Below are 26097 nucleotides of genomic sequence, written 5' to 3' on the forward strand. Positions count from 1 at the left end.
TTAGCAACCCAATTCCAACATCGACCACATCGCTGCTCAGTATATTATATAATTATACTAATTGTCAATTAATATTTTATATAGAGTATTTACCCATTTTGGTTCCTAAAGAATTTCATACCAAACACTTTAGTCCCAAACTAAAATTAATTACTCAATTGGTCCCTAACAATTAATTCCGTCAGTCACTTTGGTCCTTTGCCCTGCCAACTCTAACGGATGACAAAATGGTCCCTAACAACTCTAACCCGGGACAAATGATCACTGTTTCTCTGTTCGGAAACAATGCCGTTCTCTCCCAATTTCCATCGTATCTTGCATAACCCTAACATTCATACTCTTCTTCTTCACCTTCACATTCTTCTTCTCCATCTTCTCCTTCATCCTCTTTAGCTCCAAGATCAAACCATGGTGTAGTTGTCACGTGTGTCACACCTACCTATGTCATGGACCATATACTTTCCAAATCTCTATAATTGGTACACCCACCTTCTTCGCACTTCACCCACCAGAAGCATCCACCTCCACGTCCTCGGTAACAACATCAGCTCCAATTCCGACAACGTCAACCACATTCTCAAGATCAAGTTCTACAACTACTCCAAGGGCATACATTTTTTCACTCTCCGACAAGTAATATAGATTGCTGGACATTAGGACATTATAAGAAGATTCTCCTTCGATATCATATGTAAATTCTCATTTGTAATTGACTCCGAGTACTTCATTCCTTCTCTTCCGGAGTCCAAGCTAGCAGATAGTTTCGCCCTCGCATCCAAGCTATCAGTACAACAAGCAATGTCGCCATCGCTGCTCATATGAAAACTAAAACGATTACTGAATATTGGTTCAGAAAAGAAGCTAAAAGAAGCAATCGGAGTGATGGACAATGTGACCATAGAGATGATAGGGCACAAGAGGAAGGAGATGGCGACGATGACAGGTCTTAATAAACCGTACTTATTGTCTAGATTTATAGGATCCATCGAAGACGACAAGTACTTGAGAGACATAGTAATTAGTTTTTTGAAGTTGTAGAGTGTGCATTGTGTAGCTTGAAGTTACAGTATTAGACTGTTACGGTTATGCAAGATACAATGAAAATTAGGAGAAAATGGCGTCATTTCTTAACAGATGGGCTAGGGACATTTTGTCCCCTATTAGAGTTGTTAGGGACTATTTTGTCCTCCATTAGAGTTGATGGAATAAAGAACCTAAATGACTGATAGAGTTAATTGTTAAGAACTAATTAAATAATTAATTTTAGTTAAAAATTAAAATGCCTAATTCAAAATTTTTTACATACCAAAATAAATAAATACTCTTTTATATATAATTAGTATTTTATTTTTTTAAATTAACCATTTTTTTACAGAAATATAATATGATTTCACATTAGAATCGCAAAATGTTAAAGGAAATTTAGATTACCAAACCAATCATTAGATTCACAGTCACACCGTCAAAAACCCTAAACCCTAAAAGTTTAGCTATAAATCCTTCATTACCACACCATTTTTCTTCATTCCAATCCATATTCATTCAAACCCTTCTACAATCTAAGCTTTCGAAGATGGCTCCTCCTCGAGGTTATTGCAAAATCGTGTTTCCGTTTTCGTAATTCAATCTCTAATACTTGATTCTACTGGTTCTTCATAATGTTTGATAAGTTTGAAATTTCATTTTCCGCAGGTCGTGGTGGTGCTGGTGGAGGGTTCAGGGGTGGCAGAGGTGACAGAGGCAGAGGAAGAGGTGGTGGTGGTGGAAGAGGTACGCCATTCAAAGCTCGAGGTGGCGGCGGCAGAGGTGGTGGTGGTCGTGGAGGAGGTAGAGGTGGCCGTGGAGGAATGAAGGGAGGCAGCAAGGTGGTGGTTGAGCCTCACAGACATGAAGGTATTTTCATTGCAAAGGGTAAAGAAGATGCTCTTGTTACTAAGAATTTGGTTCCTGGTGAAGCTGTTTATAATGAGAAAAGGATCACTGTGCAGGTTATTTTCTTCTTCATCTTGGACCAATTTTTTTTTCTTTTTGGTGTGTAAATAATTTGTTGATTTTTATAATATGCTGCATTATGTAATGAAATGCTTGACAGCTGTTGGTTTTAGCATCTGTTATCTTGTTCATGCCTTGCAAAAAGAAAGAAAAAATCAGATTAGTGTACTTAACTTAACATCTGTTATGTTTCACATGAACTATTATTACATTCTGCAGAAGGAGGATGGCACAAAAGATGAGTATAGGGTTTGGAACCCTTTCCGTTCCAAGTTGGCTGCTGCCATTCTCGGTGGGGTTGACAACATATGGATTGTAAGTAGTTTCAAGTGTCTTAATAACATGTGTTGTGTCTTAGCGTTTGCTTTGAATCCTGTATATTGACTTGCATATTCTGATCGGCTTCGCTTGTGTTCTATAAAGAAACCTGGAGCTCGAGTCCTGTACCTAGGAGCTGCTTCTGGAACAACTGTTTCACATGTGTCGGATGTTGTTGGTCCGGTATGTACTAATTCAAACTTCTATAATCATTTCAAGTGATTTTATGGTTTTCAAGAGCTGCTAAGAATTTGTTGTTTGTGATTGATGTATGCAGAATGGAGTCGTCTATGCTGTGGAGTTCTCTCATCGTAGCGGGCGTGACTTGGTCAACATGGCGAAGAAACGCACCAATATTATACCCATTATTGAAGATGCTAGACATCCAGCTAAGTACAGAATGTTGGTTGGCATGGTAGATGTGATATTTTCTGATGTTGCGCAGCCTGATCAGGTGTGGTTTAAGCTTCTTGGCAATTCGATTGTGAAAGATATATCGGTTAAATATTGAAGTTTTCGAGGATGGTTCCACCCTCCTTGTGACTGTTTAAGCCTATATATGCTAATTTCACATAAGTGATGTATAACCTATTCATTTTTTATCTTCTTTTCTTCATCGTCTTTTTATGGCTGTCAAACTTCAGGTAAGTATCTCTTTGCTCCAATTCTGTATGTTTTATTTGCTTAACATGCTCCACAGTTTTTGCATGTCCTCTTTTTAAACATTTTCATTGATGCAATTATTCTGATTTGTGTGTCGAATGATGTTTTTAGTACGATCTTTATTCTATTCTTGTCTTATCTAGAAGTTAGTAGGTTTAATAACTTCCCTCCTGTTGTCACTCTTAGTGATAACCTCCTGCATAGGGCAAAATTTTTTTCTTTCAAATTTTTTTATATGTTTATGCAATGTACCTTCCATTTAAAAGTTCTCTTAAAAGCTTCCTGTATTCAGTAATTGATGGATGTTAATAGTTCTCAAATACAAAGTATTTTTTCACTTAAACAATTTCCTCTTCTATATGTTACATCTGTGCACATGAGGAGATATACTCGGATTCCCCTTCAGGACATCTTGGATGATGCAGGTTCGAGATTCTGATGCACGACTTTTTTTTTTTTTCTATCCCAATGTTTTGTCTCTAGAACAGTAAACTTGTTTTTGCAGTATGTAGTTCCTTGATAGGTTGGTTTTTCTTTCCACGTTCCCGTCTTCTCTGAGCATGTAGTATGCATATTCAGCCATGTTATCTTTATTTGTGGACTTGTAATCTATCCGGATAATAGTTCTATGAGAATATTGTTTCCTTACGCTACCAATAGCCTGGATTATTATAACTTAGATTATGGATCAATTTTTTTTCCCCCTAAAACTTTATGCTATATTGGTGACCTTGCAGGCAAGGATTTTAGCATTGAATGCCTCATATTATCTCAGAGCAGGGGGTCATTTTGTTATTTCAATCAAGGTTTGTTCTGAAATTAGTCTTACGTTTGTTTATTTGCATTAGATTCTTGTTATGATAAGAAGCCTCTCATGTGGAGAACATCCATAATTCACTTATATTCTTAATAGAAATTTGTCCTTTCGTAATATTATTTATGAAACTCCGCCTATGTTACACTTGCGGTACATAGCCGGTCCCAAGCCCGGATAAAGGAGGAGGGTTGTGTTAGGTCTTCGGCAACCAACATAAAAATATAGCCGAACCCCCATGTAATATTATTTATGAATGAATCATATAGATTGTTAAAGTTGCTCAAGCAATGGCTGAAAACCTTATCCTAATGGGTGCAGTTTGACTATGTGGATCAAACAAGTCCTTAATGTACTGGATTGTTGACTTGGAAAAGGGGGTACTGATTAGTGATTAATAATCTAATGTTTTTGTATGCGATAGGCCAACTGCATAGATTCCACAGTACCAGCGGAGTCGGTGTTTGCAAGTGAAGTCAATAAACTGAAGGCGGAGCAGTTTAAGCCTTTTGAGCAAGTCACCCTTGAACCATTCGAACGGGACCATGCCTGTGTTGTTGGTGGATACAGAATGCCTAAGAAGAAAAAAGATGCCGAGTAAATTTGTTTTTCTTTTTAGATTACATTTTCTAATATTCAGTATCTTGAGATGTTGGTGATAATATTGTGATAAAGAAATCTTGAGATTTTTATACCTACACCTTGTTCTGGTAGTCTCTATTCGATAGAAGCTTTTCAAAAGAATGTGTAATGTAAATTTGTAATTTCATGGTTGGGTTTCTTCTTTGTGTTATCAAAATGATTATTTTGTTACCCTTTCCCTTGGTTGAAGCAATTTCTCTTAATGTTTCAATTAAGCTTCTTTTTAAAGGGAGAAAAGGCAATTCTCTGCGTTACTGATGCGTTATAGCGTATTCAGCCCTTTTGGTTGCCGAAAGTGATGATTGAACACATGCTTGCGAGTGCCATTTTTCTCCATATGGTTCTTGCATTCAGTTGCTCTCATATCATCATCATATGTGTGAATTATATCTGGTTGAATTTTATCTTTTCTTTTGATATAGAAACGGGAAGTTCTTAATCTACGAATATACATTTCAACTGTTCTATTATATATTTTCTTTAGTATTAACCAAGCATTAAGTAACAGCCATTTGGATCATAATTTTAGTAACAGTTTGTAACTTATCCCCTCTTAGAAGGGATTAACTTTACAAAACATTGACCTATTGAGATATGATTACAATTCCACACCATATGAAGTGGGAAGAACAGAGTCCTTTTCTTATGCCTTTTAAGGTTCTTGGGAGATGTTACATTTTAATATTTTATGTCATCTCTTTTTGGATGCCTAGCTGTTTGTTCCACCTACAAATTGTATTTATGATTTTATCACAAGGTAAACATTAGATAATTAAAAAGTAAATTACAAAGCACAGGTTGAATAGGATGAAACATTCGGGGAAAAGAAAAACTTTGTTGTAATAGCTCTTATACATAACTAGGTTACATACATATAATAACAAGGTGTATGGTGTTTATATATAGTTGTTTAATTTACTAAAAAAGATAAAAATTAATATTTAATTTAAAAATATAAAAATAAATTATTTTTAAACTTACTATAAAAGACAAAAAAATAATATTTAATTTAAAAAATATAAAAATAAATCATTTAAATTCGACAAATTTGACAACAAACTTATAGTCACCAAAAGAATTTGCCTATAACGATAACAATAACATCTATCTCTCCTGACTACATCTCTTGACTACAAATTGATTCCAATGGCTTCTGTTTCCACCATGAGTGCCAACTACGCTTGGTAGCCTCTTTGCATTCTTCATGATTCACCCAAAATACCTCAAATTTGAATTCCTTTTTAATCCTAGTAGCGACTTTGTTTCTAAGATTAAAGCGCAGTGATCTGAACTTCCTACCTTTGAGGCTCTCAAAATTGCATTCTAAAATATCTGCATCCATTTCTAATTTACGAGTACCCTATTTAGTTTTTTTCTAATACTAACGTTAGTTTTTGGATTATTAAACCATGTAAGTTTGTTGTCTTTATGATCAACATCCATAAGTCTATTATTATCTACGAACTTTCTGAAAGTATCTAAATAAAGCTTTAACTGTGGATGCATGCCTACCTCTTCATCCTAGTTTAAAATATCATTAAAATCACCTATATAAATCTAAGGCTCTTCCTGATTTATGTTACTTACGATAAGTTCCTCCAAAATTTCCTCCTCTTTTATAAAATTAGATTTTCATACACAAAAACTCCCTTTCAAACTTGACCATTAGTAATGTTAATACTAATTTTAATATAATTATCACCCTACGAATAAATATTAACATTTGCATTAAATTTTCACATCAAACACAGCCCAAAGGACATACTGCGGAGTTCTACTAAAAACATATTATCAAAACGAAATCTTCTTTTAATTCTAAACACCTTTTCTTGTCTAGTCCTAGTTTCTATGAAGAACACTATGAACGACTTTACTTGTTTACATAATTTATATAATTCAGAAATTGTTGGAGCAATTGCTATTTCCCAACAATTCCAGCTAATTAACTCATAGCTAAGGATGAGATATGTTAAGGTCCGGCTTCTCAGTCATTTGCATTCCCCTAAACTGATCATAATTATATTGAGATAAGTCACACTTCCCTGTGACCATTTCATTGTTGTTGTTCTTTATTTTCTTAGTGACTGTGCCTTCAAAGTCCTCTTGTTCCTCCTTCCATTCCTCATTAGCCAACATCAGCTCCTCCTTATTCTCTCTTTTCCTCTTCAGATTCAGCTCCATTTCCATTTTCTTGGCTAGTTGCGCTTCCCATTTAGGAGTTTCCCTTCTTTTTTCATCTTCATCTTCGTCGCTAGCAAGTTCAATATAATAAGCATTCTCTTCCATGATTTTCCCGCCTGTACTTGCTTGGACAGCTCAATTATTCCTTTTATCTTCCTTGAATCTTTCTCTATCAACAATTTCTTGTTTATCCTTGTTCTTCATTGTCATCTATCTTTTGAGCTCTTGGGCTATAGTTTCCTTTTCTGCTCCCATATCTTGGCCAAACTTCCACACCTCTTCTTTGTAACTATTTACTTCCACCTCTTCTGAAGAATACAAGTTCGTTTAGTGTTTTTTTCAGCCCTCCTATCCATTATGGGTCTGCCTTCATTTACTTTGTTAACTTGGGCTGCGTTTGGTTGAAGTATGAATTGAGACAGAGACACAAGAACACAGACACTGAAGACATAGACACAGTGAGACACAATTTTTTCAATTTGTTTGGTAACAGCATACAAGACAGAGCAATAAATTGTAATGCCAATATGAAGTACTATCCTTATCACAGAAAAACCACCACCATCACCATTACTTTTTCTCTACCACCACCGGCACCATTTCTCTATCACTATTTATAACTCTTAAAGTCTTAAACTAATCAACAAATTCTATATTGTCCATGTTGCAAGTTGCTAATCCTTTGTTTTATGTTGATTTCAGATTTTACAATGGCTTTTGATGGTTTAGATGGTATGAGCGGTGTGAGCCATATGTCCTGTGAGCTTTTTTTATTCCAAAGTTAGGAGTGGAATTCCAACCTGCAATTTCTAAATGAGTATGGGGAGATTATGCCATTTGAGCTATAACTTGTTAGCCATAATATTATAATATTCATACTATAAATAAGGAGAAATAAAATAAAATAGGAACTTATTATTAGATTTGCATTTCACATATTTAATTATTTGACGTAGCCTCTAGTCCTCTAACTTAACACTCACTCACTCACTATAGTATTAAATTGTGTTAAAAGTGTTGCAAAAAAAAAAAAAATTAACTCAAATTCCAACTCAATTTCAGTATTATTCTCTTAGGTCAATCATTCTTGGGTTTTATTTTTATTTTTCTTTTGGACGTAGTCAATTTTGATTGTTTATAGAGATCCTCAATTTTAATTCTCCTTTCGGGTAATGGCCCATGTATACGGCATTAGATTCAGATTTGTTTTCCAATTGTTTGATACCAACATCATCAAAGTTATTATGACCAAAATGTAACTAACATTTAATTTTCACACACTATCTATGTAAAAAAATTTTACACAAATATCTAATTATATGTGGTCAAATCATAAAAAATAACTAATCGATCTTATTATTTAAAAAAGTCATCTAAAAACATAAATTTTATTAAGATATGCATGATGATGTAGATACTCATTTAATGGGCGGTTCACTCTTTTCACATATGAGAATTTACTTTTTTAATATTGAATGAAATTAATTAACACTACTCTTGTACGCCTATAAATAGGCATAAACTGATGCAAATACATACACAGCAATAACAATAATTACTCTCTCTCATATACTATTTTCTTCTTTCTCTCTTACAATAAGTTGCTATATACATATTAGTAGATATATATAAATTAGTTTTATTGAATTAATTATATTAGTTAATATTAATATTAGAGTCTTCTATTTACATATCTTTATTTTATATTTAGTACACATTTTATTTATTTTACAACACGTTATCAGCACGAGACTCTGATCAAAATTTTAGGAAAACTCAGGTAACAAATTTTTATTACGTCGAAACTCTCTCATCTTGAATTCAATGATCTTGATATATTTGGAAACAATTATTTATTATGGATACTAGATGCTGAAATTCATCTTGATTCAATGAATCCTGGAGATACCATTAAGGCTGAAAATAATGCATCTCTGAAGGATAAAACCAAAGCCATGATTTTTCTTCGTCGTCATCTTGACGAATGATTGAAAAATGAATATCTCACATTAAAAGATCCTGCAGATCTTTGGAAAGATCTTGAAGAAAGGTATAATCATCAGAAAACAGTGATACTTCCTCAAGCCCGATATGAATGGACGCACTTGCGTTTACAAGATTTTAAATCCATAAATGAATATAATTCTGCAATGTTTCGAATCACCTCACGAATGAAATTATGTGGGGAAAAAATAACTGACCATGATATGTTGGAGAAAACTTTCTCAACCTTCCATGCCTCGAATGTGCTCCTGCAGGCTGAAGCAGCAGTATCGAGAAAAAGGGTTTAAAAAATATTCTGAGTTAATTTCTTGCCTTCTTGTTGCTGAACGCAACAATGAGTTGCTATTGAAAAATCATGAAGCGCGCCCAACTGGCGCCGCCCCATTTCCTGAAGTAAATGCGGCAAATTACCCTAGAAGAGGTAAATGACAAGGTTTTAATAACAAGAAAAATTATGGAAGGAAAATGAATTATATTCAAAAGAGAGGATCTCACCAGAAGTTGGATAAAAAAAGAAATATCGGGCAGAATAAATCAATAGAGGATAAGTATTTTCGTTGTGGTGGAAAGGGTCATTGGTCACGTACCTGCCGTACCCCAAGACACCTAGTCGATCTTTACCAGGCATCTTTGAAAAAGGACGACAAGGGAAAAGAGTCGAATTTCGTTTCAAATGATACTGAAAATTCCACCGCTCATTATGATGTATCTGATTTCTTTGAGGATCCTGAAGGAAATATTGGTCATTTGATCAATGATGGAATAGTTTAATGTGTGAGATTGTTAAGTATTCATGTAAATAAATAATGCAAAGAACTTATTGTTAAGTTTTATTTTCTATGTATTTAAGTTTCAAATATGATGTATATAAATAATGAAATATTAATGTTTATGAATTTTGAAATAATTAAATGTGTCATGTTTTAAAATAAAATTTGAGTATATGACATTATTTTTATGTATAGTGTTTCTTAGAAAAATAATTCCGATCAAGTATTCAATTTAACTGTGCATACTACTCATTTTATTATTATTTGTCTTTAAAGAGAATGGCAAGGACTTATAGTGAAGATATTTGTCTTGCGGATAGTGCAAGTTCGCACACCATTCTCAAAAGTGATATATATTTTACCCATCTTGTGCCAAAAGAAGAATATGTGAATACTATTATTGACTCAGGCAATGTGATAGAAGGCTCCGGAAGAGCTATAATTTTGTTTTCTGGAGGAACAAAATTTATAATAAATAATGTACTATTATCTACCAACTCTCTGAGGAACTTGTTGAGTTTCAAAGATATTCGCCAAAATGGATATCATATTGAAACAATGAATGAGGAAAATCATGAGTACTTATGTATCACAACTCATGATTCAAATAAAAAAGTTATATTAGAAAAATTGCCCTCACTTTCATCTTGATTATATTATACCAAGATTAGTGCAATTGAATCACATGCCATTGTAAACCAGAAGTTTACTAGCCCAAATGAGTTCATAACTTGGCACGACCGATTGGGTCATCCGGGAACAACCATGATGCGGAGAATTATTGAAAACTCCCATGGACATTCACTAAAGAACCAGAAGATTCTTAAATCTAGTGAATTTTGTTGTGCTGCATGTTCTCAGAAAAAGTTAATTTTAAGGCCATCACCAGTAAAGATTGAATTTGAGTCCCCTGAATTCCTAGAAAGGATTCAAGATGATATATGTGAACCTATTCATCCATCATGTGAATCTTTTAGATATTTTATGGTCCTAATAGACGCATATTCGAGATGGTCACATGTGTGCTTATTATCTTCTCGCAACCTGGCGTTTGCGAGATTACTGGCTCAAATTATTCGATTAAAAGCACAATTTCTAGAAAATCCAATCGAAGCAATGCGTCTTGATAATGCTGGTGAATTTACTTCCCAAGCATTTGATGCATATTGTATGGCTAATGGAATAAGTGTTGAACATCCAGTAGCTCATGTTCACACACAAAATGGGTTAGCAGAATCACTTATTAAACGCCGCCAATTAATTGCTAGACCATTGCTTATGAGAACAAATCTCCCAACATCGGTTTGGGGGCATGCTATCTTACATGCCGCAGCACTTATTCGTTTGAGGCCAACGAGTTACCATCAGTTCTCTCATATGCAATTAGCATTTGGCCAGCAGCCAAATGTTTTCCATTTAAGAATATTCGGGTGTGCGATATATGTTCCCATTGCACCACCTAATCGCACCAAAATGGGACTCCAAAGAAAATTGGAGATATATGTTGGATATGATTCTCCCTCTATAGTGAGGTATCTTGAGATTCAAATTGGAGATGTATTTAAAGCCCGATTTGCGGATTGTCATTTTGATGAATCAAAATTTCCAACATTAGGGGGAGAAAATAAGTTTCCTAAAAAGGAACTTAATTGGAATGCATCATCCTTGATGCACTTGGATCCTCAATCAAGGCAATGTGAACTAGAAGTTCAAAAGATTATACATTTGCAAAGAATAGAAAATGAATTGCCTGATGCATTTTCCGATACAAAGAGGATAACCAAGTCGTATATACCAGTGAAAAATGCCTCAATTCGAATTAATGTCCCAGTTGGACAAATTGCCACCGAAGCAAATACGCGCCAGAAGCGTAGCAGGCCTGTCGGTTCCAAAGATAAAAATCCTCAAAAGAGAAAAGAGGTAAATATTATTCCTGTTAAAAAAGACATAGTAGAGACACCTGCAGGTATCCAAAATTCTAATATAGTGTTAACGCCAGAAGACGTTCAGGTACCTGAAAATTGTGAAAATGACGAGATCTCGATAAATTATGTCTTTACAAGAGAGAAATGGGACCGAAATAAGACAATGGTCAATGAAATATTTGCATATAATGTGGCATTAAATATCATGCATGAAAGTAAGGATCTTGAGCCAAGATCAGTCGAAGAATGTCGACAAAGGAATGATTGGCCAAAATGGGAAGAAGCCATGAAGGCTGAATTAGACTCACTTGCAAAACGTGAAGTCTTTGGACCTGTAGTCCGTACACCAAAAAATATAAAACCTGTTGGATACAGGTGGGCATTTGTGAGAAAACGAAATGAGAAAAATGAAGTTGTGCGCTACAAAGCCCGACTTGTAGCACAAGGTTTTTCACAAAGGCTCGGTATAGATTATGAAGAAACGTATTCCCCTGTAGTGGATACGATAACATTGCGTTATTTGGTCAGTTTATTTGCATATCATAAACTGCATATGCATTTAATGGATGTGGTAACGGCCTATTTATACGGCTCGTTAGATCGGGATATCTATATGAAAGTCCTTGAAGGACTAAAGATGTCTAAACCATCCAATGAATATTCGCAGGGGTTATACTCAGTTAAATTGCAAAGATCTTTATATGGTTTAAAGCAATCTGGACGAATGTGGTATAATCGTCTCACTGAGTATCTGACCAAAAACGAATTCAAGAATGATGATATCTGCCCGTGTGTTTTCATAAAGAAAACTCCATCTGGATTCATTATAATTGCTGTGTATGTTGATGATTTAAATATCATTGGGACTCCTGAAGAGATTCCAACAATTATAAAAACTCTAAAAGAAGAGTTTGAGATGAAAGATCTTGAAACGACTAAATTTTGTCTCGGCATGCAGATCGAGCATATAAAAAATGGGATCTTTATTCATCAAACAACATACACAGAAAAGATCTTGAAAATATTTTATATGGATAAGTCACATCCCTTGAGTACCCCAATGATCGTAAGATCTTTGGATATGGAAAATGATCAATTCCGTCTTAAAGAAGAAAATGAAGATATCATTGGTCCAGAAGTACCATATCTTAGTGCCATTGGAGCGCTAATATATCTTGCTAATAATACACGACCCGATATATCATTTGCTGTGAACTTACTAGCAAGGTATAGTTCATCTCCAACCAGAAGACATTGGAGCGGAATCAAGCAAATCTTTTGATATCTTCATGGAACGGTTGATATGGGATTGTTTTATCCCTATGGATCCAAGTCACAATTAGTTGGCTATGCAGATGCTGGATACTTGTCTGATCCACATAAAGGAAGATCTCAAACAGTATACTTGTTCACATATGGTGGAACATCTATATCATGAAGGTCCACGAAACAGACAATTGCAGCAACATCCTCTAATCATGCTGAAATACTAGCGATTCATGAAGCAAGTCGCGAGTATTTTTGGCTCAGGAGTTTGATTCAATATATCCTGTCATCATGTGGACTGATTGATCACAAGATAGCTCCAACTGTCCTGTTTGAAGATAATACAACATGCATTGCTCAACTTAAAGGCGGATACATCAAAGGTGATAGAACAAAGCATATTTCTCCCAAATTCTTCTTCACTCATGATCTTCAAAATCAAGGGACTATTGATGTCCAACAGATCCGCTCAAGTGACAATCTGGCAGATTTATTCACCAAGTCACTCCCAAAATCCTCATTTGAAAAATTGGTACATCAGATTGGGATGTATCGATTTTGAAATATTAAATGATGTCGACAAGAGGGGGAGACTGTACTCTTTTTTCCTTGGTCAGGTTTTTTCCCATTGGATTTTTCTTAACAAGGTTTTTAATGAGACAGTCCCCATCACAAAGGATATTGTACTCTTTTTCCTTCACTAAAATTTTTCCCATTGGATTTTTTTAGTAAGGTTTTAATGAGGCATATTCCTAAATAGTCATCCAAGGAGGAGTGTTAAGATATGCATGATGATGTGGATACCCATTTAATGGGCAATTCACTCTTTCCACTCTCAATATTGAATGAAATTAATTAACACTACTCTTGTACACCTATAAATAGGCATGAAGTGATGCAAATACATACACAGCAATAACAATAATTACTCTCTCTCATATACTATTTTCTTCTTTTTCTCTTACAATAAATTGTTATACACATATTAGTAGATATATATATAAATTAGTTTTATTGAATTAATTATATTGACTAATATTAATATTAGAATCTTCTATTTACATATCTTTATTTTATATTTAGTACACCTTTTATTTATTTTACAACAAATTTATATTAATAAAGTAAAACTCTTTATTTTACAACAAATTTATATTAATAAAGTAAAACTCTTTACATTATTAATGTATCAAAATTAAACTCAGGCTATAAAAGTTACAAGGGAAAAAAATCAAAACAATTAAAAAAACAAATGCCTCTTTGAAATTTAAGAATAAATTTGACTTTCTTTTGGTAGTTAAACTCAAGGGTATATTCCTTAACAAAAATATTATGTATACACTATAATCAAATACTATGTATTTATGTATAAATACATATATTGCTTAACTTATTTTTAATATATATTTAATATTTTAATATATATTTTATACTAATAATAAATTATAATGACTAATTTTGATGTACACCTAATATGGTTTATTCTTTAATCGTTATCTCAACTCCATATTTGGAGGAGGTTCAATTTGGTTTGGTGCTTCCAAAACCCTAATCTCATGGGATATATATCGTAAACCATAAATCCTAAATGATAACGATTTAAAAAAAAAATAGAAGATATCAACGATAATAAATGGGGCTACACCTACATGCGTTGCAGCTAAGCTTCAAGAATGCTCAAGAAACAACAGATTTAGCTGCACAAGATCCATAGATCAAACGAAACTAAATTGTCTCACCAAAAGTTACGTTGCAAAAAATTCTAAACCATTTTGCATCCGTTTTATTACAAAACATTGTTCACTGAAGGACTCACATTTTATAGGACAAGCAACCCAAACACCCTGTTTCAGCCGAAAAATTTAAAATGTTAGTACACTAAAGAGTATATAAGATCTAGTTAGATAAGCCAGACTTCAGTGTACAATCATATATACATGTTTGATTATATGCACACTAATTTTGGAATGAAATTTGAAGCTAGTTGTTGTTAATAAATGAATGCAGGATGTTACATGGATTTGTTCATAAAAGTTACCATCACAAGACTTCAACCTTAGTCTTTTTATTTTCTTCACTTTTTGAAAATAAATATTGAAGGGATCATTGCTGTTAGGACTTCGGTCCTATAATCTAAGACCAAAATAACCATACAAATCTCAATTGACAGAAAAGACTTTCAAATATTCAAGTAGATGTTGACCAACATCTAAATGGCCATTTTTCTTAAATTAACTATCTCTATTTCATAAAATCATAAACCTTTGCTTGTCAGTCAACAACCCACGGCAAAACATAAGAGGGGGAGAGGATTGGGGAGAGGAAGGATATTTTAATATGATATGTAATGTACAGGAAAATATCAGAAGATGTACAAATTTAACACTTAAGAATTTGCAATCGTACTTATTGACACGAATTCACATGACAAGCAAGATAAAAAAGGACCCAGTAAGAAATGTGGAGAAAAGTTTAATAAAAAGAGTAGAGATAGACATAAGAATCATCTGCATGGTTTAGAAATATAAACGTGTCAGTTTGAATCATCTGACCCATGTAGCTGAACCAAGTAAACCTAGATTTCATTGTAATTGCTCTATTGAAACCTGTATCATGAGGAACCCTAATGATTTTTCCTAGTCTTTCTTTGCATAGATAACCCAAACCATTATTTATAGGCCATTGTTTCACAATGTCTTTGATGAACTGTGACTTGCTCAGCTTCAAAATGCTATTATTTTCTTTCCTTGGTCAAGAATTCCCAACATTTTCCCATGTACAATCACATGCTTCATTGTTGACAACTTTAATATCCCTTAAAGATATTGAATGAGACAACAAAACAGGCACAAATGATAGAAACACCTAAAAATATTTCACTCCCAAAATTTTCCAAAATTATGAAACACTAAACCTAAGTACCCAACAATGAAATGCAACTTGCAAGAAATGGGTTCAGCAAGAGGGTGAGTCAGTGAATGAAAAAGTAAATAACAACAAACAACCACAGCTCACTGATTAAGAGTTGACTGGTCGGGTAAACAACCATACCAGTCCACTACTCAACCATGGAAACTTAATTAACAGATGATAGACAATAAATCTAATTTAGAACAAATGCAACATCCATTGCAAATCAAGATTAAATTTGACAGCGATTCAGTACTGCAGTTTCACATTTTAAACATAGACATGATTTGTGTAACCAATCTCAAGTAACAAGACAAGGCTTGTCATTGCTATACAGCAATTTAAATTCACTTCTCAAGATATAAACAAGTATAAATAGATAAAGGGTAAACCACCAATTTTAGTCCCTGAAAGATCATGACATTGACAATTTAGCCCCCAAACGAAATAAGCATGCCTGTGCCCCTTCAAGGATAATTAATGCTTGACGAAGTATCACAACACATAAGGAAAAGGCGTATTTTGGAGCATTTTGTCAAAAGTTCATATTTGGAGGACCATGCATGCATTTCTTTCTTTTGGGCTAAATTTTCAACGCCATAATCTTTTGGGACTAAAATTGGTGGTTTGCTCATAAAAAAAGAAATAAAATTAACAATAAACCAGAGACAAACTACGTAGAATCACTAACATAACAACAAATTACACATATGCCAGTCAAGCAAGTAACATTTCTTCAAGTTAAAAACAAACCTAGCATCTAGCATGCATGCATCATAATAATAATAATTGAAAAACAACAGTAAAAGAAGGTAATGTACCTTTAATTGGAAGAGGTAGGTGGTTTGTTTTGGGAAGAGTTAGGAGGAGAGTAGACGAGTGCGAAAACCATTACTCCTGGCAGCAACCCATACTTTGCCAACGCTGCCACTTTCGTAACCACTGGCTTACCCTTCAAAAAGGCCATTTTTACCAACTTCCCCTTCTCAACAACCTATTCTTCTTTCTCTGTGTTTTTTCTTAACTCCATAAACAACAAAATCAAAATCATTAAACAAAATAAATAACTGATTAGAATAACTACGTAGAGAAATAGCCTATAAATATGCAGCAAACCCTTTCACACAGCACATATTACAAGTTGTTAGGCATTTGAAATGTCGTATGTCCAAGATCCAAAAGGATTCAAAGATAAATCAAGAACATTACATTGTGTTTAATGAAGATGGATCAGGGAACCTAAATGGCAAGAGAAAACAGAAGCAAACTGAGGCCTTCTTCCTTCCATTTGTCTTTTAATTACACTCAAATGTCGAGCAAAGCGGAAACAAATTAACGCACCAGAATGTTAATTAGTTCATTCTTAGCAACAAGGTTTAATCACATACGAGCAAATTAAGGTTCTATTTGGGCAGAACAGAGCACAAAGATTAAGGAATTACCGCTGAATTTAATCAATTTAATCACCTACTGTACTTTCATCTCATAAAGAGGAAAAACCAGAACTAATCTAATAAAATAGATCGGCGAACAAAGAAATTTAAAAAATTGAACTAATCCATATGATAATATATCAAGTCATTAATGTTCAATAATCAATTAATCAGAAATTAAGATGAGGAGAGAGGTAGCTACCGAGACTGGGTGAATAGAGAGAGATTCGAATGAGTAGAGGGAGGGAGTGGTGGAGGCTCTGAGGAGTGGTGGTGGGAGAACACTGAGCAGCACGAAGAGGAATTGGGGAAATAGGGAAATGTTGTCCGAATGCGCTAATTCCACTACCTGTGATTTTTGGCATGGGTTTTTTTGTGTGTAATATTTAAATAATATTATTAAGGTATTTAAATTTTTGACAAAAAAAAATACGAGCTAATTATCAGATGTCAAAATTTGATTTTTCTGTTGCAGCAACAAGTGTCTCCGTTGTAATACGAATTTTTTTATTTTGATATGTATTGCAAGATAATTGGGATGCAGGGTAATTTACGTTGCCGGTAACGCAAGTGTCAAACAAATCCAACGGTCCAATAGGAAAAAAAATAAAAAATAAGGTAAAAACTCATGTGCAGTCCACTTCACGTGAAGTTGATACATGAGAACCGTTAAATGATTTGAGATTTGACTAAATTTTCATCTAGCGGTTCTCAAGTATCAACTTCACGTGAAGTCGACTTCACCTGAGTTTTTACCAAAAAATAATCAGACGATTCAATTACACAAATGAAAGCGTCCGATTTATGGGCACGGATTCAGTGTGCCGTTTGTGTTTGGCACACCAGTGCACATGATATTTATGTTTGGCTGATCGGTGTGCCATTTGAGGTTGGCCGTCGGATCTCTCTGCTTTTTCAATCCAATGGTAGAGATTACTCTTTCTCTCTCCTCCTATGATTGGTTAGTGGTTTAGGTGTGTTAGAGGGGTTAGTTTACAAATTTTACTTTGTAGCTGGTTATTTTTGTTACAATAAAAAATTATTTGGGTTTATGTAGAATTAGTTTATCATGTTTTAAGAACTAAATTAATGGCTGTTAGTGATTCTGTTTAACGCTAAATCAGACATGATAGAGGAGGGCTGGGAGGGAAGGAAAAGCGCTGTGGACGTCGTTTGACGCATACAAGATAAGCTGCGATGGATACGTATCCGTCATTGACCCGTCAATGGAGTAATGGAGTTGCAGGAAGCTTTTCTCCCGCGGAGTCACACTGCAGAGCTGCCTGCTCTCCGAAGTGCGGCCTCTGTCGCGACTCGTTGGTTCGGAGGATGAAGATCTGCATAGTGTCCTCGCCGGAGCTGGATTCGATCACCGTCGGATAACAATGAGTGATGTTTCGGATAGATGCATGGCTTTACCGGAGACGTCCAACAAGGAAGGATCGAAGCGGCGCGGGGATGGTGGGCGAGAGGATGACGAATGAGAGGCCGATGGTGTTACGGGTCGGGCGGGTTAGGTTAGAACACAGTTGGTTGAACTTGGGTCAATCGTGATGGGCCTCTGGACTAATTTTTCTCCCTGAGATGCACATTTTTTCTGAAACCAATGCTGGGCTCAAGTGTTGGGCTATTAAAAGTGTTGTTAAAACTAGATAAATGGTCTAGTATGGTCCTTTTCACTGCACGAGTTGGTGCGGTGTCGAAAGAGGCAAAGAAAGGAAACGGTGAAGGGGGTGAAGAGGTGCGGTCTTTGTCGCCAGACAGGGCATAATTGAGTTTCCTGCCACTTAAATCCCAACAGCAGAATGAACACACAAGAGGGTGCATCATACTTTGGTGGTGAGGGCGAAGGTGAAACTAGCACAAGGGAGGACTCGTCTGAGGAGGATGAGGTAAGACTTTGTCAACAAATTTATTTAGTCGTCCTTTTCAATTAATGTATTGACCGTTTATCGATTCGTAGTTCATGGCTAACTGAATGTATCGTTGTAGTTGGCATGGGACGATGCATCGGACGTTGCCTTGGACGAGGGTTATGATTCACAGGGCACAATTTGGTAACCATTCATTATTTTTAGTGCGCTCACAGCTCAATCCAGTGGGAACGTGGGTCTTCAAATTAGGCAAAGGTTTGGTGATGCAGCAGGTGTTTTAGTTTCTTAGAAGATCATGCGTGATGTTTTATGTTTGGACAAACAATGGGTAGCTATAGAAAACTGTTTTGGACTGTTATACTTCCAATTTGACCATATCCAGGCCGCTATATGACTTTATTTTGTAACGCTCTATATTTAAATTGGAAATTATTCTAGAGCATCCATGGTGCTGTATGAATTGAAATTGCAAATTAGTGTAGAGAGCATCCATGGTGCTGTGTGAATTAGAATTGTAAAGTAATCTAAGGAACACTGATATTTTGAAAAGTTCTTAGTTACACCGGTCATAAGATTGTATCATGTACAAAAAGATTTAAGTCTAGCAGTTGCAACACATCAACAATCAGAGCACAAAAATAGTTGTTGCCAAATCAGAAAAGGCAATCTAAAATAACATGGTCAGCTAGTTCATCAACCCAGTTGGATTCATTCAAAATCAACAAATTGGACTAACAGCTCCACGTCCGGGTTGGTCCTGGAGATCTCAAAGACGGCCAGCTTCTCCACAGTTACGTTGCACTTGCGCAAGAAATCAGCCCACCCTCCGCCGATGGTGCCACAATTGCGGCTTCTATTGCCCCTGTATCTGGCATAGTCCGCCCGGACAGAAATCTCCCCCGCTCTCAGAGTGACCATGACATCATCGCTGACGTCGTCTCCAAAGTGTGGCACATTTGGCTGGGCAAACCAAAAAACGAGAAGAAGATGTACTTAAAGTTAAAGGCATGTGTAACATGAATGCAACGTGCATGAAGCCAAGAAAATGAAAAGGCAACTATTGATGATGGCATTATGAACAGTTAGCATGCAATTGGGTGCTTGTTTCACAAAACATTGGATATTGAAAAACAGCATACGAGGCATTACCAACAAATTTGTGTAATTAATTTCAAGTCAACCACGGCTCCACCAGATAGCCAACCATTAACAATTAAGCAACAACACAACACAGAAGACGTGGACCACTTACGACGGCACAGAGGCCAACAAAATAAGGACCAGGAAAACAACAACACTTACTGTGGACCACCTAGGCCGCCACATTACTTTCAATAGAGGGAACATCATGGGAACAAAACAGATAATGTGGACCCCAAATACTGCCAACGTAAAAGGTGTATATATAGTGGAGAGCGAAAGCCATTACCAGGAAGTGGACGTGCAACAGCCTTTCTGTGATGTGCATAATGAAGTAAGGGTGCTCGGACTGAAATGTCTGCTCCACCTCAGCTGCAGCTGCGCTCCTGGGGACATTGATGCACCCCGTTTGACGGCGGGGCTTTTGAGGAGCACGTGGACGGTTCGTTGGCACCTGGGGGGTGTGAGGTCGCCGGAGTCATCACCAGACGTAGCATACGTCCTCTCCACACCCGGTGCCTGAAATATGCGAACGCTGAAGTCGTCTCTGCCCTTGTGCTTGAATAGCAGAATGTTAAAGGGTTGTAGCTTGTAATCATGATAAAACCTTTGTCATCCCCTCCTGAGAGTGATCCCTTTCAACCCCTTGGGGCTGCATGCAATCTTGTAAGTACGGTCTGACCCGTCGGCGACCGTGATGTAGATATGGTTGCTACCCTTGGGGAGGAGACCACTTGGTAATGGTAGACGCTGCAGATATGGGCATATCAAGACACAGCGTAAGAGATAGAACAAAATGCGGAGAGGAGAGTCAGAAATAATGGAAAGAACAGAAGAGCAAGCTTTAACCTACCATCGGTCGCGACGGCTCTCCTGCCGCTTTGATAACCCTAACGACGTCACCTTTCGCGTGTTCTTCGGCCATTTTCTCGTCCAGGCACCAACAGAGAAGAGGGGGATATTCTGAGTTAGGAGAACACCAACAGAGTAGACAGCATGTGAATCAAGCGGATATGAAGGGTGAATCCAATCTAATTAATTAATTTAGTCAGAGTTTCACCCCTTAGGATTGTGTGCCATCACCCTTCCATGAAGTCTTCTTCTACAAGCCAAAAAGTTTCGTGCCTCATGGGTCAGATGGGAATTTTTTTTTTTTTGTGCTTGTGTTAAGCGAGACTTTGGATTTTAAAACAATTTTGTCCTGGATCCGTCTCCATTAAAAGGCCATAACCAATCGTTACGCACAAAAAAACTCATGGAACCATACATTGTGGGCATAAAGGAGGATATGAGTACGTAGTTGTTAGTGGGCTCAGGTTATTGCGTTGGCCTGGCCCATGAAAGCGTAAATCATCCCCTGGAGTTTAGTATGTTCCTTTTCACTGCACGAGAAAAAAAAATCCTCACACGGCTGCGCAAGGAAGATGAACACCAAGATAGTTATCGCATGTATAATAAGTTGTTGAACCGTTTAACAGCAATATTAATTTTCTGTATGATATTAATTGTCTGTATGATACGGTAAATGAAAAAAAATCCGAATGTTTATTCCGGTGTTGTAAAACTGATTTGCAAGGACATAACGCACCCGTAAATAGTTGCCGAAAATGTTCTGGGATCATGATTTGGAAACGTTAAATGCTAACGGCGCAATACGATTCCCTAATTTTGTTTAAACCGCTCAAACGACTTGTTTTATTTGGCTGATTTATAGGCAGAGGGGCTGAGTTATCAGTAACTCCAAACAATTCGCGATAAGTAGAGAACGAACCGATGAAAGTAGATATAATAATCGCTACAGACTTTTAACTAGCATTTCATAAGATCAAAAGGACGACCAAACAAACAAACAAACCAGATAGATCATTCAGGGCTTCAGGCCTCGGCAAAAAACCAAAACAACATAAAGATATCACCCATGTGCACCAGGTCAAATACCTCCGTCACTGTGTTCAATCTGCACCGGTTGAACGCCTGCCTGGGGGGTCAAAGATTTCTCCTTGGCCTCCAAAACATCGACGACCCTTTGAGCCAGGTCACGCCATTTTGAGCTTTCCGCCATCATCTCATTTGCTTTGTCATACATTCGGCGAACGGTCGCTTCACAATGTTGCTGCTCCCTGCGCAACAACTTCTCCTCCCGGCGGTGTGCCTTCTCCTCTTCCTCCAGTTGATCCTCCTTTTTCTTCAACTTGACCATTAAGTGCACCCTCTCGGACCCGGCCTCGAAGAGTTCATCTGAGATTTTTCGAAGCCTAGCCTCCCAAATTTCCTCCCTCCTGACAAGTTCGGCCTCAACGAGGTCACAATTTGCAGACTTCTCATCTGTACGGACGATGTCGATCAGAGTGGAGATCGGGTGTTCTGCGAGGTCGACGGGACTAACGGCGTGGTCGGTGATGGTCTCCTTCGACATTTTCTCGATAGTACACAGAGGAGAGAGCAGTGGATGGTGGCAGAAATAAGGAGGGGGATAAGGATAGACGGAGAGGTTAGAGAAGGAGTTACGGCAGAGAAGAACTGGGAAAGAAGCGATAGGAGGGATAGGGTTTGTCATTAAAGGGCACGTATACATATATAGTGTAAATTGGAAATCTGCTTCGAATACCTTTTTTTTTTAGAAAATGAGTAATACTTCGTTTTTTTTTTTATTTTTGGGAAAATAAACGATTTATATTTAAGGTAAAAGAAGAGATAACAAATTTAATGTAGTTTTAAATTTAAATTTAAAATTATTTTTCAGTGTTCAGGTTTTAAAATTACGTTTACGATGACTTCGATTCCCGTGCGAAACCCAAAAACGAAGCATCAGTTACAATGGGCGTAAATGAAGGCGTACGTGGCACGGTACCTGACTTATCTGGTGAGCCATTTTGCAGTATATAAGTTCACTACCCAGCTTTCCTTCATCGTGTCTGGTGATCCATACTAACGACGGTCCTCCTGTAACCTTTCCCTTCCACCATCTATTCAATAAATTTAAATCAAATAGGATGAGATCTAGTGCAACCTCCGAGAAAGGCAGAATGGGAAAGAAGGTTGGATATGGGAGAAGGAAAGGGAAAGGGAAAGGGGTGCCCCCACGCGTCTGTCCGCTGACTCTTCTGCCTCGCGAAATATGGGAGAGAATTGCAGCAAGGGTTGCGTCGGCCTCGATCCAGGATCTGTTTAACATGCAGGCGACCTGCAAGGTGTTTTTGGACGCAGCCCGCTCATCTGCGGTGTACAAGGTGGCCTCCATGGCGGAGCTACCCGTCGTGTTCGGTTATGCCTTGGAGGACTGTCCTGAAGATGGGTTCCTTTATAGAAGCGCCCGCGCAGGAAATCCGGCCGCTATATTCCGTGTAGGGATTAGAGAATTCTGCTGGATGGGCCGACACGTCGCTGGGGTCGGCACCCTGCTTGAGGCCGCCGATGCGGGCGACGTCCAAGCCCGCTACATGTGTGCGATGCTGCTACTGACGCCAGGGGTTGGGGACGAGGCGGACGCTGGCAGGGCGGTTGAAATGTATGCCAACGTACTGGCTGCTGGAAAAATCGAATTGTGCAGAGACTTCTTCGGGCAGTTGTTCGCAAATCCGCTGATTGGGGTGCACCCGTCGTATCCAGGGAAGCCCGTCGTCTGCCGGTCAAGCGTTTGCCCGACCCACGGGACCATGGGAGCTGCTAACGATTCCTCGAGTGTGTCGTGCGTCCACTGCCTTGCCGAGTTCGAGGTGTTGCATTTCTTTAGTCTGTTTACTTTCAGATGAAGTTTCGTTGTAACCAAAGTTGAATGTATTTCATTGTTAATGATTCGGGTGTTTGAGTTGGGTGGCCTTGTAAATCCCCACTTTCGTGGATCAGATAAGTGACATATTCGAACCGATGCATATCACCGTGTTTAAACATTTAAACGGTCACACGCATAACCTTCGATAGAAGCACTATTTCATAACTTCATTAGCTAATAGGACAAGTGGAATATAAAAAAAAAACAAACACACCAGAACAGTTCAATATTAGCGTTGGGCCTAAACAGTACAATACTAGTTCTAAACATACATTGCCGGGGAGGGGAGGGGTCGGTTTACGGTGTCTCAATCCCGTTGTTGCACTGACCCCTAAGACCCGGGACTTCACCTGTCCAGCAAAACGTTGGCCAGCTGCCGTATGATTTCTGCCAGTTGAGTCCTGAGTTCCTGTCTCTCTCTCTCCATCTGGGATATACGGTACTCGATCGACGCAACAGCCCGTTGTATGTCCTCAATCGATTGGCTGGCTGCAAGTAATGTAACTTTGTTAGCAACGTATTGATACCGACGCAGGTGACTACACGTGGGGGTGTCGCAAGAACACATTTTTCGCTTATCCGATGCACCTGGTTCTACCGCGGGACTGTTTCTCACCGTCGTATCGTGCCGTTCGCCTTGAACAACGAATCGATTGCACTCATACGGTGGCGGGAGCTAGCTGCCCAAACCCGGAACAGGCGGAGTCGTCGTCACCGTCGAATCGTGCCGTCCACCGGGAACGAGTCGAGTGAACCCTGACGACGGCGGGAGCTCGCTGCCCATCTCCGTAACAGGCGATGCATTCACCTGGAAGTAGTCGTTCCAGGCGTTCATGGCCTCTTGGTAACTCCGGTAACGAAGAAGCAGGTTCCGTGGAAATCCATCCACCTGAGCCGCTGCCGTCTCGCTGTTGGGGTATATTCCGGATATCCTCCCTCTAAAGACGACGTACCAGACACCTTCTGTGCGCATTGCCATCAGACTGTTAGAGGAGATCTGGTACACCCTTAAGAGGGAGAGGTGGTTAGGGTTGATGGTGGAATATACAGTTTATGGGTTTTTCTCTCACCTGGAGGCTAAGAAATGGAAGAGTCAACAAATAAAGCAACTAGACGAATAGTGGTGTACTTGCACCAGCAAAGAACAACTAAATAACATTTGTCTTATTCACCACTATTAAGGCTCCTTTAAATTCCTTCATTCTTGAGAATATTAGCCCCACCTAGGGAATGGAAATCCAGTTAATTACGATAAATGCTTCTTTAATCAATATAATTATTATACTATATGAACGCATCGGTAAACAAAAATATATAGGGAAACGTATGCGGTACTGAACCACGGGTAACCCCCCTCCCGCTACACCCCAACGGCAGTATATTAAAAGCGAAATGCCTCAAGGGCATTTACAAATTCGTCCATCCTCCTTTTGTAATCTCCAATAATCCATCCACGAAGTCCCTCCAAATGGCCGAAAGTTCCCAAAAGGACAAAACGAAACTGGACGTATCCATTCAGCACGAGTGTCTGGCGAATCTTCTTCCTCTCGAAATATGGTCGATTATTGCCCCGATGGTTGCATCGAATTCGATTGAGGATCTGTTCAACATGCAGGCGACTTGCAGGTTATTTGCATCTGCATGCAATTTCGATGCCGTGTACAGGCATGCCTTGGTGTCGGTGTTGCCGATCGCTTGCTTCCTGGACTACTCTGGGACGCCTGCAATGACCTTTCTGCGTCGATGCGCCAGAGCACGGAATCCGGCCGCTATGCTCCACGTTAGGATGTCTCATTTATTCTGGTGTGGCCACCGCAGAGGTGGCATACGGACCCTGACCGAGGCAGCAGAGTTGGGCGATGTGGAGGCCTGCTACATCTCTGCGATGCTACTTCTGTCGCTTGGTGACAAAACAGATGATGAGATCCGCCGTGGATTCAAATTTTTTTGCGTGGTTCGTGAGTCCGGCGCAGTCGAAAGGTGCAGGGATGTCTTCACGCAGGTGTTCGCCGGCCCGTGGTCCGATATACCCCCGGCGGACCCAGAAGAGCCTGTGTCATGCCGTTCCGGTAGTTGCCGTACCCGTGGGAGCATTGGTGATGGGAGTGATTTGTCCAGTGTGGCGTGTGTGCAATGCTTGGCCGAGTACGAGGTGCGAAAGTTCTTGGGGACTTATTGCGTTTAAGTAATTTTGTAAACCCCCACGATGGAGATGCCGATCATGCTAATTGCTATGCGTACTGATGGTGTATTTTATTTTATTTTTGTAAATTTTTTTTATGTTAAAGTACAGTCTTTTCGATCAATTATCATGTGGAGTACACAGACAACGCAATTAATGCGTATCTTGGCCATAACTTAGTCTGAATAATTCTTTCTTCTTGACTGGGATA

The 26097-nt window shown here is 38.0% G+C and overlaps 3 protein-coding genes, 1 long non-coding RNA gene and 1 other non-coding gene across 5 annotated transcripts; 4 read left to right on the forward strand and 1 right to left on the reverse strand.

The window, feature by feature from the left end:
* Window positions 1-1410: 1410 nt before the first annotated feature.
* On the forward strand, window positions 1411-4602 carry LOC107623666 (rRNA 2'-O-methyltransferase fibrillarin 2). The gene is made up of 7 exons (XM_016326012.3): window positions 1411-1589; window positions 1693-1988; window positions 2212-2307; window positions 2416-2493; window positions 2588-2764; window positions 3711-3779; window positions 4212-4602. Exons 1-7 carry the CDS (start codon window positions 1574-1576, stop codon window positions 4386-4388), a joined length of 909 nt encoding a protein of 302 aa, XP_016181498.1. The 5' UTR covers window positions 1411-1573; the 3' UTR covers window positions 4389-4602.
* On the forward strand, window positions 3344-3416 carry LOC148579213 (small nucleolar RNA snoR60). The gene has a single exon (XR_015899266.1). It is a non-coding gene; the product is annotated as a small nucleolar RNA snoR60 (small nucleolar RNA).
* Window positions 4603-14173: 9571 nt separating the features above from the next.
* LOC107623892 (uncharacterized) lies at window positions 14174-17299 on the reverse strand. Its single transcript, XR_001616676.3, has 3 exons — window positions 17121-17299; window positions 16307-16504; window positions 14174-14419 (listed from the first exon to the last, which is right to left on the reverse strand). It is a non-coding gene; the product is annotated as an uncharacterized LOC107623892 (long non-coding RNA).
* A 5626-nt stretch (window positions 17300-22925) lies between these two features.
* LOC107626788 (uncharacterized) lies at window positions 22926-23684 on the forward strand. Its single transcript, XM_016329688.2, has one exon. It carries the CDS (start codon window positions 22926-22928, stop codon window positions 23682-23684), a length of 759 nt encoding a protein of 252 aa, XP_016185174.2.
* Window positions 23685-25277: 1593 nt separating this feature from the next.
* LOC107620177 (putative F-box protein At1g67623) lies at window positions 25278-25889 on the forward strand. The gene has a single exon (XM_016322382.1). It carries the CDS (start codon window positions 25278-25280, stop codon window positions 25887-25889), a length of 612 nt encoding a protein of 203 aa, XP_016177868.1.
* The last annotated feature ends 208 nt before the right edge of the window (window positions 25890-26097 follow it).

The sequence above is a fragment of the Arachis ipaensis genome, chromosome B10 (genome assembly GCF_059453495.1).
Source record: "Arachis ipaensis isolate K30076 ecotype BB chromosome B10, ASM5945349v1, whole genome shotgun sequence".
NCBI classification, from domain to species: domain Eukaryota; kingdom Viridiplantae; phylum Streptophyta; class Magnoliopsida; order Fabales; family Fabaceae; genus Arachis; species Arachis ipaensis.

Bases quoted from the DNA above. Each gene is read 5' to 3' on its own strand.
- LOC107623666 (XM_016326012.3), top strand. The intron at 2,308-2,415 runs GTAAGTAGTTTC...TGTTCTATAAAG, and splicing joins GGGTTGACAACATATGGATT to AAACCTGGAGCTCGAGTCCT. The intron at 2,765-3,710 runs GTGTGGTTTAAG...GTGACCTTGCAG, and splicing joins ATGTTGCGCAGCCTGATCAG to GCAAGGATTTTAGCATTGAA.
- LOC107626788 (XM_016329688.2), top strand. From the start codon at position 22,926: ATGAGATCTAGTGCAACCTCCGAGAAAGGCAGAATGGGAAAGAAGGTT.
- LOC107620177 (XM_016322382.1), top strand. From the start codon at position 25,278: ATGGTTGCATCGAATTCGATTGAGGATCTGTTCAACATGCAGGCGACT.